General features: G+C 37.9%; 1 protein-coding gene across 1 annotated transcript; it reads right to left on the bottom strand.

Moving 5' to 3' along the window:
- Nucleotides 1-920: 920 nt before the first annotated feature.
- Nucleotides 921-9,271, bottom strand: LOC143902189 (uncharacterized). The gene is made up of 6 exons (XM_077414883.1): nucleotides 9,240-9,271; nucleotides 8,007-8,195; nucleotides 7,718-7,786; nucleotides 1,817-1,870; nucleotides 1,680-1,742; nucleotides 921-1,408 (listed from the first exon to the last, which is right to left on the bottom strand). Exons 1-6 carry the CDS (start codon nucleotides 9,269-9,271, stop codon nucleotides 1,315-1,317), a joined length of 501 nt encoding a protein of 166 aa, XP_077271009.1. The 3' UTR covers nucleotides 921-1,314.
- Between the last annotated feature and the right edge of the window lie 4,516 nt (nucleotides 9,272-13,787).

Here is a 13,787-nt window from a genome sequence, read left to right as displayed (position 1 = left end):
AAAATTATGATTTTTCAATGTTTCCCAAAGCTGAATGATGCTATTAATTGTTATCTGCCAGCATTCAAAGCATTTAACTTTTACATATTTACCATTATTATTATAATTAACTATACTTTAATACTTTTCATAAGATCTGACATTTCTTGCAAAAACTGCATTTGTTTTTCACTTTCGGTAAAAATTTTTCCGTGTTCTTTAGGATTATTTACGGCGGACGAATTTAACATATCGAACAACTTATCAAAATGATCAATTAAATCTATAGTTCCAACGACTTCAGTCGGAAGAAGACCGACAGACATCTGTGTACACATTCCTGCACGTACATGGTTACTAAGTACTTGTACGGCATATTTAACTTTCATTCTCATAAAGTTATTTGGGTCCATATAAATTTTTGATAATTTAGGAGCTGCTCTTATCCATTGTTTGACGTCTTGCATATAAAACTGTCTAATATGATCCCACAAAGCTACTTTATTATTAAATTCAAAATTATGTTTTAACAAATTATTTCGGGTTGCTTTTATTAAATGTGGAGTGTCAAAAATGTAAACTAAATTTTCTCCGTTAACTGAAAAAGTTGAATTTTGTGTAGATATTCCTAAATCACGGGACAGTTGTATAAAATTAGAACCCATGTCCGTAACCAATGCATGCACCATAGCACCTGTATTTCTTAATTTAATTATTGTATTAAATATCAGATTTTTTAAAAAGTTCATATGGCATGTAGTTTCTACAAAACAAAAAACAATAGGCACCTTCCAATTACCTGCAATAATACGTGCCATAATAACTAAAGTGCTTCTTGCAAGTTTAGATAATTTTTTATCACCAATTTCTTCGAAACCAATTATAAAAATATTATAAAATAAATGAGCTTTTAAACTCATTTCGTCTGCACATATTATGCAATGACGTTCTACGAGAGGCAACGTATTCAATTTCAATTTAAGTACTTCAACATTTATACCAGGCTCAATATTCCATTTTTGCGTGAATAATTCTAGAGAACGTACAGAAGGCAATGCAATTGAATCTTTCAATTCCTGGTACATTCGTAGACTTAAAAAAAATAATGATAAAGCAAATTTCTTAAATTCGAGATCATATCTTCTGCCACGTTTACATTTTAATTGTGCGTCGACTTGTGCCGCTAATATTCTATTAAATTTTTCCGGTAATAACTTACGGCCTAGTTTTATTAGTGTTAATCGAATTCGTTTTCTTCTTCAATTTTTGTAGCTTTCTTCTTCTTTTCCATACAAAGCCGTCGGATTGTTTCACGCATTACTTTATTTTGCGCCTTTAATTTTTGGAACTTCTCTCGCAATTTCCTTTTTCTCGGGCTATCATCAGACGATTTAGTCCTAACTGCAGGCTTCTTGATAGTGGATGTGCTCTTATAATATATTCCAAACGTTAGATCATAGCACAAAGATTATTTTCAAATATGATATATGTAATTATGTAACTATTTTGCTGTAGGAGACAAAAAAACAGCAAAATAATATTAAATAAAATCTAAAGTTAAAAAAAATTTAAATATAATGTGTTAATAAATAAATTACATATATCCTGACAATTATATTTTATAAGAAAACTTTTATTACATAACAAATAAAGAAAATAAAAATACATGTTTAACTGTAAATTAGTAAAGAAAAACTTACGGTTGAGTTATTTCTACGTCACTGACAATAATTGGGACGATTGTGTGTGAAGTTTCTGCTTTGCTGAAAATATACAATTTTTTTTCTTTTAGCCATTGTTAATAAACGTAAACAAGTCCTTTATTAATATAAATTACCTATTATCTTCTTGCACTTGCATTTCTGCAACAGTTGCCTCAGCACATGTATTTCTGCAACAAAAAATATGTATATCATATAATATCTATTATAAAATTGTAAGATATCGACGGCGCGGATGTACGCGCCTGTAGCTCCGAATGATCGCCGCGTGAGTTAGAAGCGCTAGCGGCGATACCAATACATCGCGATAGCGAAAGCCCACGATTGGCTAATGAGATTCGGCGAGATTACCATATATGGTCATCAAGTGGATTACGATATGACCATATATGGACATAAAACGGGATCGGTCGCGAGCTTGCACGAACACGTTCAACCAAAAGAAGGCGAGTTGGGAGAAGCGAAAAGGGCAGTCTGTGTAAGATCATCGACAAGTAAAGACGTGCGTTGGAGGGCTCAAGCCTCTGTAATAATCTTCCCAACGTATTCCTTCGTGTGTAAGAGTCCGTGCAATGGGCTCAGTTGTAACGTGAAATATATACTGACTATTTTATAAATCTCGTGTTCACCCACTCATTAATTCTTCAATACATCCTGACTTACAATTCCTTAGTTAGACATTACAGTTCAGAAGTGGGATTTGCATAACCGCGTGTATGCTCGTTTGTGTCGTCGTGATCGAAGGTCGACGTTCGCCGTGGAATAACCACCGAGTGTTGTCGTGTGTGTCGAAGCGATCGAAGTTCGTGTTCGCCGCGGAATCCCTTTGTCTTCTGCCCTTGAAACTTGCAGAATCGAGTGTGAGTGAATACGTGATCAGTTGTATAACGCGTGTTCGCCGATCGATCAGAAGATTTGACGATGGCAGCAGCCAATATTTGTACTCGCCTGGAAGGGCTTTCAATCGAAGCGCTTCAAGAAGAAGCTCGAAGTTATGGGCTAATGGCCCTGGAGGACAGGCAGCAGTGCATTCAAGCCATAGTGATGCACCTTGAGAAGAATAGCCCGTTACTTGAATTCGAGAACGATACGCGCCAAGCGAGGGGGGCGCATTCTGCTGTTCGTAAAGACGCTTCGTCCGCCCCAACGGAAACTTCCGAAATATCTCAGGTTCTGAGGCAGAACCGGGAGCTATATGATCAACTGAGACAGAGCAACGAAATGATGCAGCGCATGTTCGCCGCGCTCAGTGTTAATCAGCGAGGCAACGAGCCAAGGCCATCGCGGTCGTCGACGTCAGAACAGCCTAGCCGTTCCTTTGTGTCGACAGTCCCGCCGGCGCAGGCGGTGAAATTGCTCGCATCACAGCTGCCCAGTTATGGAGGCACCGAGGACGAGAACGTCCTGGTGTGGATCGCCAAGGTGGAAAGCGTCGCCCTAATACACGGGGTAACGCCTGAGGTCGCACTTCTCGCAGCTACCAGCAAGCTTGAGGGGAACGCGCAGCGCTGGTTCACGCAAAACACAGGATCTGTGAATCGCTCGTGGATCGGTTTCAAGGAAGCAATCACAAAACGCTTCAAGAGAAGAACTCTATTGTACGTGTCCATGCGGAAAATCGAGGCGCGCGTATGGAACTTCACCAAAGAGACGTTCCTGGACTACGCCATGGACAAACTTGAATTGATGCAGAACGTATCACTGCCGGAAGCAGATAAAATCCAGTTGTTGATCGACGGAATAACAAGTAACGCATTGCGGGGAACTGCCACAGCGCTGGATTCGGAGGATCTGGATCACTTCCTGGACCAGATGCATCGGATAACATCCTCATTTTCGAAGAAAAGTGTACCGGTTAACAAGTGCCCGAAGGGGAAAGAGCCTGTCAAGAAAGAAGGGCAGTCAAAAGTGCCGGTGTCGCCAAGTGCAGTGCCAGTGATCAAAGACAGATTTTGTGCCTACTGCAAAACAAAGGGGCACGTGCGCGAAGAGTGCTTCAAGTTGAAACGCAAAGAACAGACGCAGTCTCCTACATCGAATGTTCCTGCCGCAATAGTTTCGGCGGTCGACGTCGCCGACACCATGGTGCCGTCTGCGACGACGGACCAGACTCAAGAAGCAGCGACGGTGGCCTGCGTAGCAGAGGACGAACGAAGACTCGAGATCGACGACTTCAAAATTAAGGTCATTTCGTTAAATAATGTTAAAACCGATTTGATCGCGTTAATAGATTCGGGTAGCCCTATTTCTTTCGTTCGACCGTCGGTTTACGAAAAGTTTATAAAATCGTCCGATAACGCGGAAAACTGTCGTCAGTCGTTCAAAGCGTTGAATAATTCGCCGATATATATACAGGGAACTGTCTCTACTGAATTGATTTTGTCCCCGTTGCCGGAATTCTTAGCTTCAATTGAATTAAAAATTTTGCATAACGATTCACTATCGATGGACTTAGTTATCGGTATGGATTTTATAAAGAAACACGGCATTAAAATCGTGTACAATCTCTCGATGGATAATTTCGAAGACAGGTTACGGTTGTTTAATGAGATAGCATTCGCGGATATTAACGAACCGCCTAAATGTTCGAACGAAAAAGTAATTTCTGTTAAAACGGATTTTGGTAGCGATGCGGAACAATGGTTGATCTCAATAATCAAAAAGGTAGAGACGGTCGAGTTACCTCCGCCGGAGAATAAGTATTTAGTAAGGGTAGCGCTTAAGGACAAATCCGAGTACGCATATTCGCCCAGGCGCATATCGTGGAAGGAAAGAGAAATAACGCGTGAGATAGTAGACGATCTTTTGCGAAGAGGCATAATTAAGCCTAGTTCTTCTCCATATTGCGCGAGAACCGTATTAGTCAAAAAAAAAAAAAATGGCAAGTGGCGATTATGCGTGGATTTCCGTCCGCTTAATTGTAGGGTGCACAAGCGTAAGTGCCCATTCCCGGTAATAGAGAATTGCTTAGCCGATGTCGGTAAGAAAACCGTATATACGTTGATGGACCTGAAGGATGGATTCCACCAGGTGGAAATCCATCCGGAGGACACCAAGTATTTCTCGTTCGCCACGTACGATGGCCAGTACGAATACGTACGACTGCCTTTTGGATTTTGCGAATCACCAGCTGAATTTTATGAGCGTCTGAAAAATCTCCCCGAAATAGCAAAGTTGATAATCGCGAGAAAAATTATATTGTATATGGACGATATCTTCATCGCCACAGATACTATAGAAGAAAATCTGGAAATAATTGAGATAATACTGTTGGAGCTTAAACGTTATAGTTTCGAAGTTAATTTTGAAAAATGCCAGTTTTTAAGATCAAGGGTCGAATTTCTGGGATATATCGTATCTGCTGACGGGATCACGTTGAGCAAAAGGCACACGGACGTAATACGTAATTTTCCGATACCAAAAAAAATATTAGATATACAGCGTTTTCTAGGTTTAACGAATTACTTCAGAAGATTTATTCGTAACTACGCGAGTAAAGCAAAACCGTTAACTAACCTATTGCGAAAATCAAATAAGTTCGTTTTCGGTGAAGACTGTGTTCAGGCTTTCGAGTCTTTGAAAAATGATTTAATATCATAACCGGTGTTGAGACTTTACGATACAAAAGCCGAAACACAATTGCATACGGATGCAAGCCATGTAGCAATCGCTGCTATTTTAATGCAGAAACAAGATGACGGTGTTTTTGCGCCGGTAGCGTATTATAGCCAAACGACAAATAAGGCTGAAGCGAATTATCACAGCTTTGAGCTGGAGATGCTAGCCATAGTGAAAGCGATTGAGAGGTTTCATATTTATTTATACGGGTTGCATTTCGTGATCGTAACAGATTGCCAAGCGTTGGTTTACGCCGTGAATAAAGCTCATCTGAATCCAAGGATAGCCCGTTGGACTTTGCGTATTCAGGACTATGACTTTAAAATCACCCATCGTGCGGGTGAAAAAATGGCGCACGTAGACGCGCTTAGACGCGTTATAGCGTATGTAGAGTCAATGCCTTTAGAAAGGGAATTAGAGTACCGGCAATTGACGGATATAAAGTTAAAGAGCATCGCCGAGGAGTTAGAATTTGAAGAGAACGATAAATTCAAGCTCGTCGAAGGTTTAGTATACAGAAAATGTCCGGACAAACCCCGATTCGTAGTACCGGAATCTATGATAAATAATGTGATACGCGTGTATCACGACAACATGGCGCATTGCGGGATAGAGAAAACCGTGCAAGGTATCGCGTCTAATTATTGGTTTCCGTCCATGCGAAAGAAAGTTCGCGATTACGTAGAAGATTGCCTTGTATGCTTAATGTCAAACACATCCGTGAATTCTCGCGAGGGTGAAATGCAGGTCGTGGATACGCCTACGGCTCCTTTCCATACATTGCATACCGATCATTACGGTCCTCTAGTAGAATCAATTGGAGGTTTTAAACACATTCTGCTGATTTTAGACGCGTATACGCGGTTCACGTGGTTATTTCCTGTAAAAACCACTAACTCAAAAGAAACGATCAAACATTTTGTTAATCTCTTCCATGTGTTCGGTAACCCGAGCGAGATAGTATCCGATAGAGGAACCGCATTCACGTCGCACGAATTCTCTGAGTTTCTAAAAGCGAATAGCATTAAGCATCGTAAGATAGCAGTGGCAACCCCATGGGCGAACGGTATAGTTGAGCGAATCAACAAGTTTCTGAAATCCTCCTTGAGGAAATTGGTAGAAGAACCTCGGAAATGGGCGGAATGCGTAAGCTCGGTTCAGTACGTAATAAATAACACATTCCACTCAGTTCTTAAAAGTTCTCCAGCAAAAATGTTACTCGGTTACGACCAGCGTAGGCACGCGGATGCGAAATTAGTAGAGTATCTCGATCGATTAGCGAAAGTAGAATTTAACTTCGAGGCTTACCGCAATTCACTGCGCGAAGCAGCGGCAGATTCTTCCGAGTGCATTAAAAGCTACAATAAAATGTATTATGATAAGTCACATAGAAAACCGACTAAGTATAGCACGGGCGATCTGGTGATGATTCGCGATACAGTTCTGAAACCGGGAGAGGATAAAAAGTTGAAACCATGTTATAAAGGGCCGTACCAGATCTCAAAGGTTTTGAATAAAAACCGCTATGTGGTAGTTAGTATCCCCGGGTTCGATAATACATCGCGACCATACAATTCGATTTTGTCACCGGACCGCCTGAAGCCATGGATTAGGGTAGGGAACTCTGACCGTCCCGAAAACATTGAAAGCGTTCCGTCTAGTGTATAAGTTTGTTCATAAAAATTATAACTTGCGTTTTTATAATCGTTATATTAAATATTAAGTTAAACCGTTTATTTTGTCATGAAATTCCAAAGACTGAAATAAAGTCATTATGTTTAAGTTTTGTGAAAAGCATAATCTAATATTGTGATATTGCGTTTAAGTTATGTATTAAAAGAAATGTACGACATTCGGGTCGAATGTCATTCCAGCATGGCCGAACTGTAAGATATCGACGGCGCGGATGTACGCGCCTGTAGCTCCGAATGATCGCCGCGTGAGTTAGAAGCGCTAGCGGCGATACCAATACATCGCGATAGTGAAAGCCCACGATTGGCTAATGAGATTCGGCGAGATGACCATATATGGTCATCAAGTGGATTACGATATGACCATATATGGACATAAAACGGGATCGGTCGCGAGCTTGCACGAACACGTTCAACCAAAAGAAGGCGAGTTGGGAGAAGCGAAAAGGGCAGTCTGTGTAAGATCATCGACAAGTAAAGACGTGCGTTGGAGGGCTCAAGCCTCTGTAATAATCTTCCCAACGTATTCCTTCGTGTGTAAGAGTCCGTGCAATGGGCTCAGTTGTAACGTGAAATATATACTGACTATTTTATAAATCTCGTGTTCACCCACTCATTAATTCTTCAATACATCCTGACTTACAATTCCTCAGTTAGACATTACAAAATATAATATTATAACAAATAGAACATTTATATTTAGCATACCTATTTACTTTCTCTTTAACCACATTTTCCTCATTTTGTTGTGTTGTTTGTTCGGGTGCTGTGTTGTCCCTAAAAGATTTTAATTATTTTATATTGTTATATGTTACACTTTAGCGTAATACATAAAAAATAATGTAAATATTGTTAGATATTGTTGCTATTATTATTTTTTATGTACTACTACCTTATACCAGTATTATTCAATTTTATACTTTTTTATATAAAACAAAACTAATTTAATTAAATTAAAATATGTAAAATTAATAATTATTTTTTAGTAAAAACTCACTGTTGTTGAAAACCTGGTCCAAAAAATATAGTGGGTACAGCATCTGGGTGAAGACGAGCCCTAACTTTATTAATTTTGTACCATTTGTTTTCAAAATGCAAATGGCATAAACGACAATTCTGGTGGGCATATTCTGGACCTTTAGGTTCTAGATCCAGCCTTCCATATGCTCGTACCCATTGCAGCCATCTGTAAATGTTATATCATTTTACCAATGACAAAGTAATGCACACATTACAATTAAAAAAAATGGGTGCAAATTACAAACTTGCACATTGCTTCCTCATTATTACAGGAAGCTTATTTTATTTAATGTATAATTATTAGTATTTATTTTTTTGGCTTCCTCATAGAGGAAGCTTTGTGAGCAAAGGGTTCTACTTGCACACTTAAAAACTATAAAGAAGCCCGATATCTCAATATTTGCGGAAGTTAGAGCAAATTTACCGAAATTTCTATAACTCCAGAACTAATCAACCAAATCTTAACGAATTATATATGAAATAGGGGTAGAAAAGACTGAAAAATATAATAAAATTAGAAATAGATCGATATCTCCGCGGAAATTAAAGCATAAACAAACATTTCTGCAAATTCAAAATTTTATTAAAAAAGAACCCCTTGATTATTAGCAATTTTTATTAATTCTATTATATTCTTCAGTTTTTTCTACCCCTATTTCATATATAATTCGTTAAGATTTGGTTGATTAGTTCTGGAGTTATAGAAATTTCGGTAAATTCGGCACGTACACACATACATACACACACACACACATACATACATACAGACTTTTTTTAAAACTGCTATTTTTCGACGTTTTAAGGTGGTATGTCCATATAACCTATGAAAACAGATCGATGCAGTCTTTTCAGTAAAAGTAATTAAGCAACTGACGAATCTTCATGCTAAATTTGAAATGGATTGACCGTGTAGTTTCCGAGATATTATTGTCTAAAAATATGCTTTTTTCCCTATCTTAAGCATTGCGTTTTTGGCGGACGACGCGTGAGAGACCGTAATTTTGAAATAAATTGATGGTAGTAAATTATAGAAAAGACAGATCAGGTTGAAAATTAGAATAAAAACAGAGGAGTGTCTTCCGAATCAAATGGTACCAAAGCCAACAATCTCAACCGTATAGAATGTTCACAAAATTAGTTAAAAGACATCGATTTCCGCATTTCAAATTTTTTCCCAGCGTTTTGAGAGTAACAACGTGTCGCCCTTCACATGGGTATTTCACTTCGGCTGTGTTTCGCCATTCGGCTTGTTTTTTTGTCAATAGTTCTGCGCGTTTTCTTTTGTGGTCAAGCACTTTTTGTTTGATAAAGCGTCCTTTAAAACGCGGTTGTTCGTTCATGATATAAAAGTAAATGTTGCACTTAAATAAAATTAACCTCTAAGTTTATTGCTCCGAACGATACACGTGCAACCATTTGTTTACATGAATGTTGCGACGTTGCCACATCTGAAGCTCTTCTGTACTACGCTAAGAAAATTGGACTATTTTCATTCGCTTCTTTTTTATTATTGATTATTTATTCGATTTGTGATATACAATCATTTTGAGAAATTCATTAATGAATTTAGTCGACTATGAAAGTGTATGAAATTAGAAGTTTTAAAATGAGGTTTATTTTGACTCACATAGTCGCGAATAAACCACCTTAAAACATTCTGAACGCATTCAGAAAAACAAAAAAAAATTTTTCTTTACGAAAACAAAGCTTCCTCTATGAGGAAGCAATATAATTTATATAAAAAATAATAATATTATATAAAGTAATGTGTTATACCTGTCTTGTTCCGTCAAAAATTAAAAAAAATGTCGTTGCACATCAATAAACTTCTTAACGCACTCTGGTATTGCACAGCTCGGCTTTCTTATCGCATTCATTTTTAATTATTATGCAGCAACACCTAAAACAAAGCTAAGATCAAAGTGCTTCCAAGAGAATTGAAAACTTATATAATATTTATATAGGTTAACTATTCCCTTAGAAAAAAATTTCTCTTTTATGTTTCCTTCGCTTTTATCACTTTTATCACTTATTTCACTTTTATCATTTTCTTCACTTTTCTTGACTTCATTCTTTCACTGTCTTTATACTTTGTAAACTCTTTTCACTTTAAACACATAAACGTATTCAGAGTCTGTCAAACACTTTTAACAGCTCTCAATAGCATTCAGTGACTAATTGAGCTAATTCCCTCCAAATTTCTGTTCCAATACAGATATAGGCATTTACTTAACTGACCATTTAAATTCTAAGAGGGAGCGAAGCAGAACGGAGAAAGGAAGAGCAATTGAGAAAGAAGTTCAGAGAACGACGTTCAGATGGGGTTAGTGGGCGCTTACTTATTTCGCGCATGCGCACTCCATTTTGGACAACAAGAAATCAGGAGAGTTGCGCTACTGTATATACTGTGCCACTAGGCTGAACACTTCGTCGTCAGATTAATCCCAGCACGCATGGGTTTCGAGTAAATCACGAGAAATGACTAAAAATCGTGAAAAAGCCGATTAAGGGACATCACCAATAAAGGAAAAAATTTATTTGGACCGGATGAAGCCTTATCCTCACGAATTTTAACGCGTTGAACACAAATCTGGCATTGGTTGAGTTGCCTGACCCCCTCCAATTTGAGTATTTTGAAAAAACGCAGAAGATGATTCAAGCCCCAGTCTGATCAGTTGAAATAATTCCGTTATCTCGAATGAAGAAATGTATACTTTAATTTGTTGTTCTGTTTACCATAGTTTATGTTTGTAACAGTAACGTAATCTTTTATTCTCAAACGACCTGTGCAGTGGGTTTCTGACTCTTTTCAAACTATTGTCGCGTTCAGTTACTCTTTTCAGCAACCAACAGAGTAGTCTGCCATCATGTTAACATCCCATCTGCCCTGGTATTTTCTTTCAATTTCTTTCATATCTTGATGGAAGCTTTCACCCTGCTTTTCACTGTAACCACCTAAGTTTTCAGGAAAATATTCCAGGTGAGAATCCAAAAAATGTAATTTGAAATTTATTAAACACTCCAAGCGCTCGTAGTTTTCTACCATTTCTGCTACGATAACATCATAGTTCTGACTCCGGTGGTTTCCCAAAAAGTTTTCCAGTGACGTTGCGAAAACTTAGCCACGCTGCTCTCTCAATATCTGTCATTGTTGTTATAAAATGTTCATCGCGAAACATTTTACGGATTTGAGGTCCGTCGAAAATACCCTCTTTCAATTTCGCATTACAATTGTGGAAATTGACGCATTAAGTACTCGAAACATTCTCCCTTTTTGTCCAAAGCCTTGACAAATTGTTTCATCAGACCAAGTTTTATGTGAAGTGGAGGAAGCAGTATTTTCGAGGGATCGAGCAGAGGCTGTTCTATGACATTGTGACTCCCTGGGTTGAGTACTACTCTTATTGGCTATTGTTTCTGTTTGTAGTGATTTTTACGATCTCTACTGTCCCATAGACACAAGAAGCAGGAATATTTTGTAAATTCTGATTGCTGTCCCAGGATGATACATATGATTTTGAAATCACCGCAAACTTGCCACTTGTGCTCTGCATATCTGATTCTCTTCAAAACGTATCGCACGCTTTTATAACTTTCTTTCAATGTGGTTGAGTGTGCTATTAGAAAACTTGCGTATTTATTTCCATTGTGTAATAGTACCGCCTTCAGGCTTCGTTTTGAAGAGTTTATGAACAATTTCCATTTCTTGGGATTGTAGACGTCACGTTTTAATTCATTTATCAAACCACAAACATCTGTGCAGTACACTAAAGAGCCGTCGTCATCTTTATTGAAGTATTTCCGAAATTCCTTTTCTCGATTCCTGTAAACAGTTTTCGTCTCAGGTTCTACCAATCCTCGACTCTTTAGTTTTTCTTCCATAAACTCTGACATATTTTTAGGAAGTCCCATTTCTTTAATAAAATCATCTAACTCTTCTTGATTAAATGGTTTTGGTTGTTTTGTTTCAACTAATAGTAATAAAAATTTATATAATTACAAGTCAATTAATTGTACAAAATTAAATAACTACGCAATATACAGGGTGACCCATAACTCGAGATCCATACATTATGAGCGTATTATTGAAGTCATTTAGAGTTGAAAATGTTTAATAAACATATGTCTGTAAATGCTTTTTAACAGAACTACAACCATTGAAAGTTGTCATTAATTCCACACTAATTGTAAATGTTTATGGAAAACTTATGCTGATAATGTTTGCCGTATGTTTTGTTGAGGTTTTCAATTGACCAGCAATGTGAATTTCTGGTATTATTGATACCATCTCTACTGAAGGTAGCCACGTCGGTGAATAATATCTTTTCAAGAATATGCCGATGTTCAAAAGCCAATGACAGAACTTTATCAGCGAATCTAAATCCCTCGGTGAACCTGCACTTCTTGGAGATGAAATGGATATAAACCAAAGTTATGTAACGTCCTCCATACTTTCATTCGTGTAACACCTGCTTGATTAGATATTCTTCGCACGCTAGTATACGGATTGAATTCAACCATCTCCAATATCATATCCTCTGATCATCGTTACCTGGTTTACGTTCAGCGGTAGCTTTTGGAACGATTCTCATAGATATCTCTGTTAACTCTAGCAAATACGTGCCTATCTGTCACTCTGCGATTAGAAAATTGCCTCTCATATAAATGCCTGTCTTTCATTTCCATTGCAATAACTATAAATGTAATGGATATTGGCGTACTTTTTGTTTGAAAACTTTCGTTTTAAAAGGCTGGCTTTTTAAAAGGTTCAAGCGGAACGCAGAATTATTACTAAAAACTGTTCTGCGTTATTCCGCAGCTTATTTTTAAAACAAAATGTAAGCAATACTAAACTGACAGAAAATGTAAACAATACCAGACTCGCAAAAAATGTAAACACTATCAAATTAACAGAAAATGTTTTAAACATTATGTTGTAGTTCTATTAGGAAGCATTTACGGACATATGTTTATTAAACAATTTAAATTCTAAATACCTTTAATATAACGATTTGCGAGGTATTTATGTAAACGCGTATTAACGTCCTTTACGCGACTATTATTGGCGATTCGATCTCTCTCGTTTCCATCACGTATCTCTAACATCCCCCTCTCACTTATGAAGGAAATGCTTTACATCCTGAGTTAACGTCCGTAATGCTTCCGTACGGTTTTGGCTTTCGTGGAGCGCTGGATTGGTATCGAGTCCTTGCGCTTCTCTTTCTCGTCGACAATTCGACAGTTCTGGAGATGCGGATACATTTCCTTGTGGAGACTGCAACGGTTGCGGCGGTTTGGGAACATTTTCGTGAGCCGGTGTCTCGTCGGTTTCCAACGTGGCGTCTCCTCCGTTGCGGCCTGTTTTCCGACAACCTCGATTAGACCATAATCAATTTTATTATTTTGAGCTGAAGTTGACTCGCCAATGGCTCTTAACTGATTGGCGTGTCGCACCCAAGTTCAACCATCATCTAATATAATTTCATATTGTAGGCTGCCTAGACCGCTCGCAAGATACGCCCAAATTTCCATTTGTAAGAGTTTGGTATAAAACAGCTTTACTTTATTGTCAGGATAATATAGATATATAGTCAATTACAATGTCTCTGGTGATATTCTCGTCGATACGCAGTTTCAATAAATACTCAGTCTCAATAAATACTCAATAAATACTCAATAAATACTCAGTCTCAATAAATACACAAAATATCCACAGTTTCACTATTCTCTCTATCGTCAAATTATGTACCATATTTGC

The sequence above is a fragment of the Temnothorax americanus genome, unplaced genomic scaffold (genome assembly GCF_048541705.1).
Source record: "Temnothorax americanus isolate GAGA-0224 unplaced genomic scaffold, ASM4854170v1 Scaffold101, whole genome shotgun sequence".
Lineage (NCBI taxonomy): Eukaryota > Metazoa > Arthropoda > Insecta > Hymenoptera > Formicidae > Temnothorax > Temnothorax americanus.
This window is presented reverse-complemented; position numbering and strand designations above follow the sequence as displayed.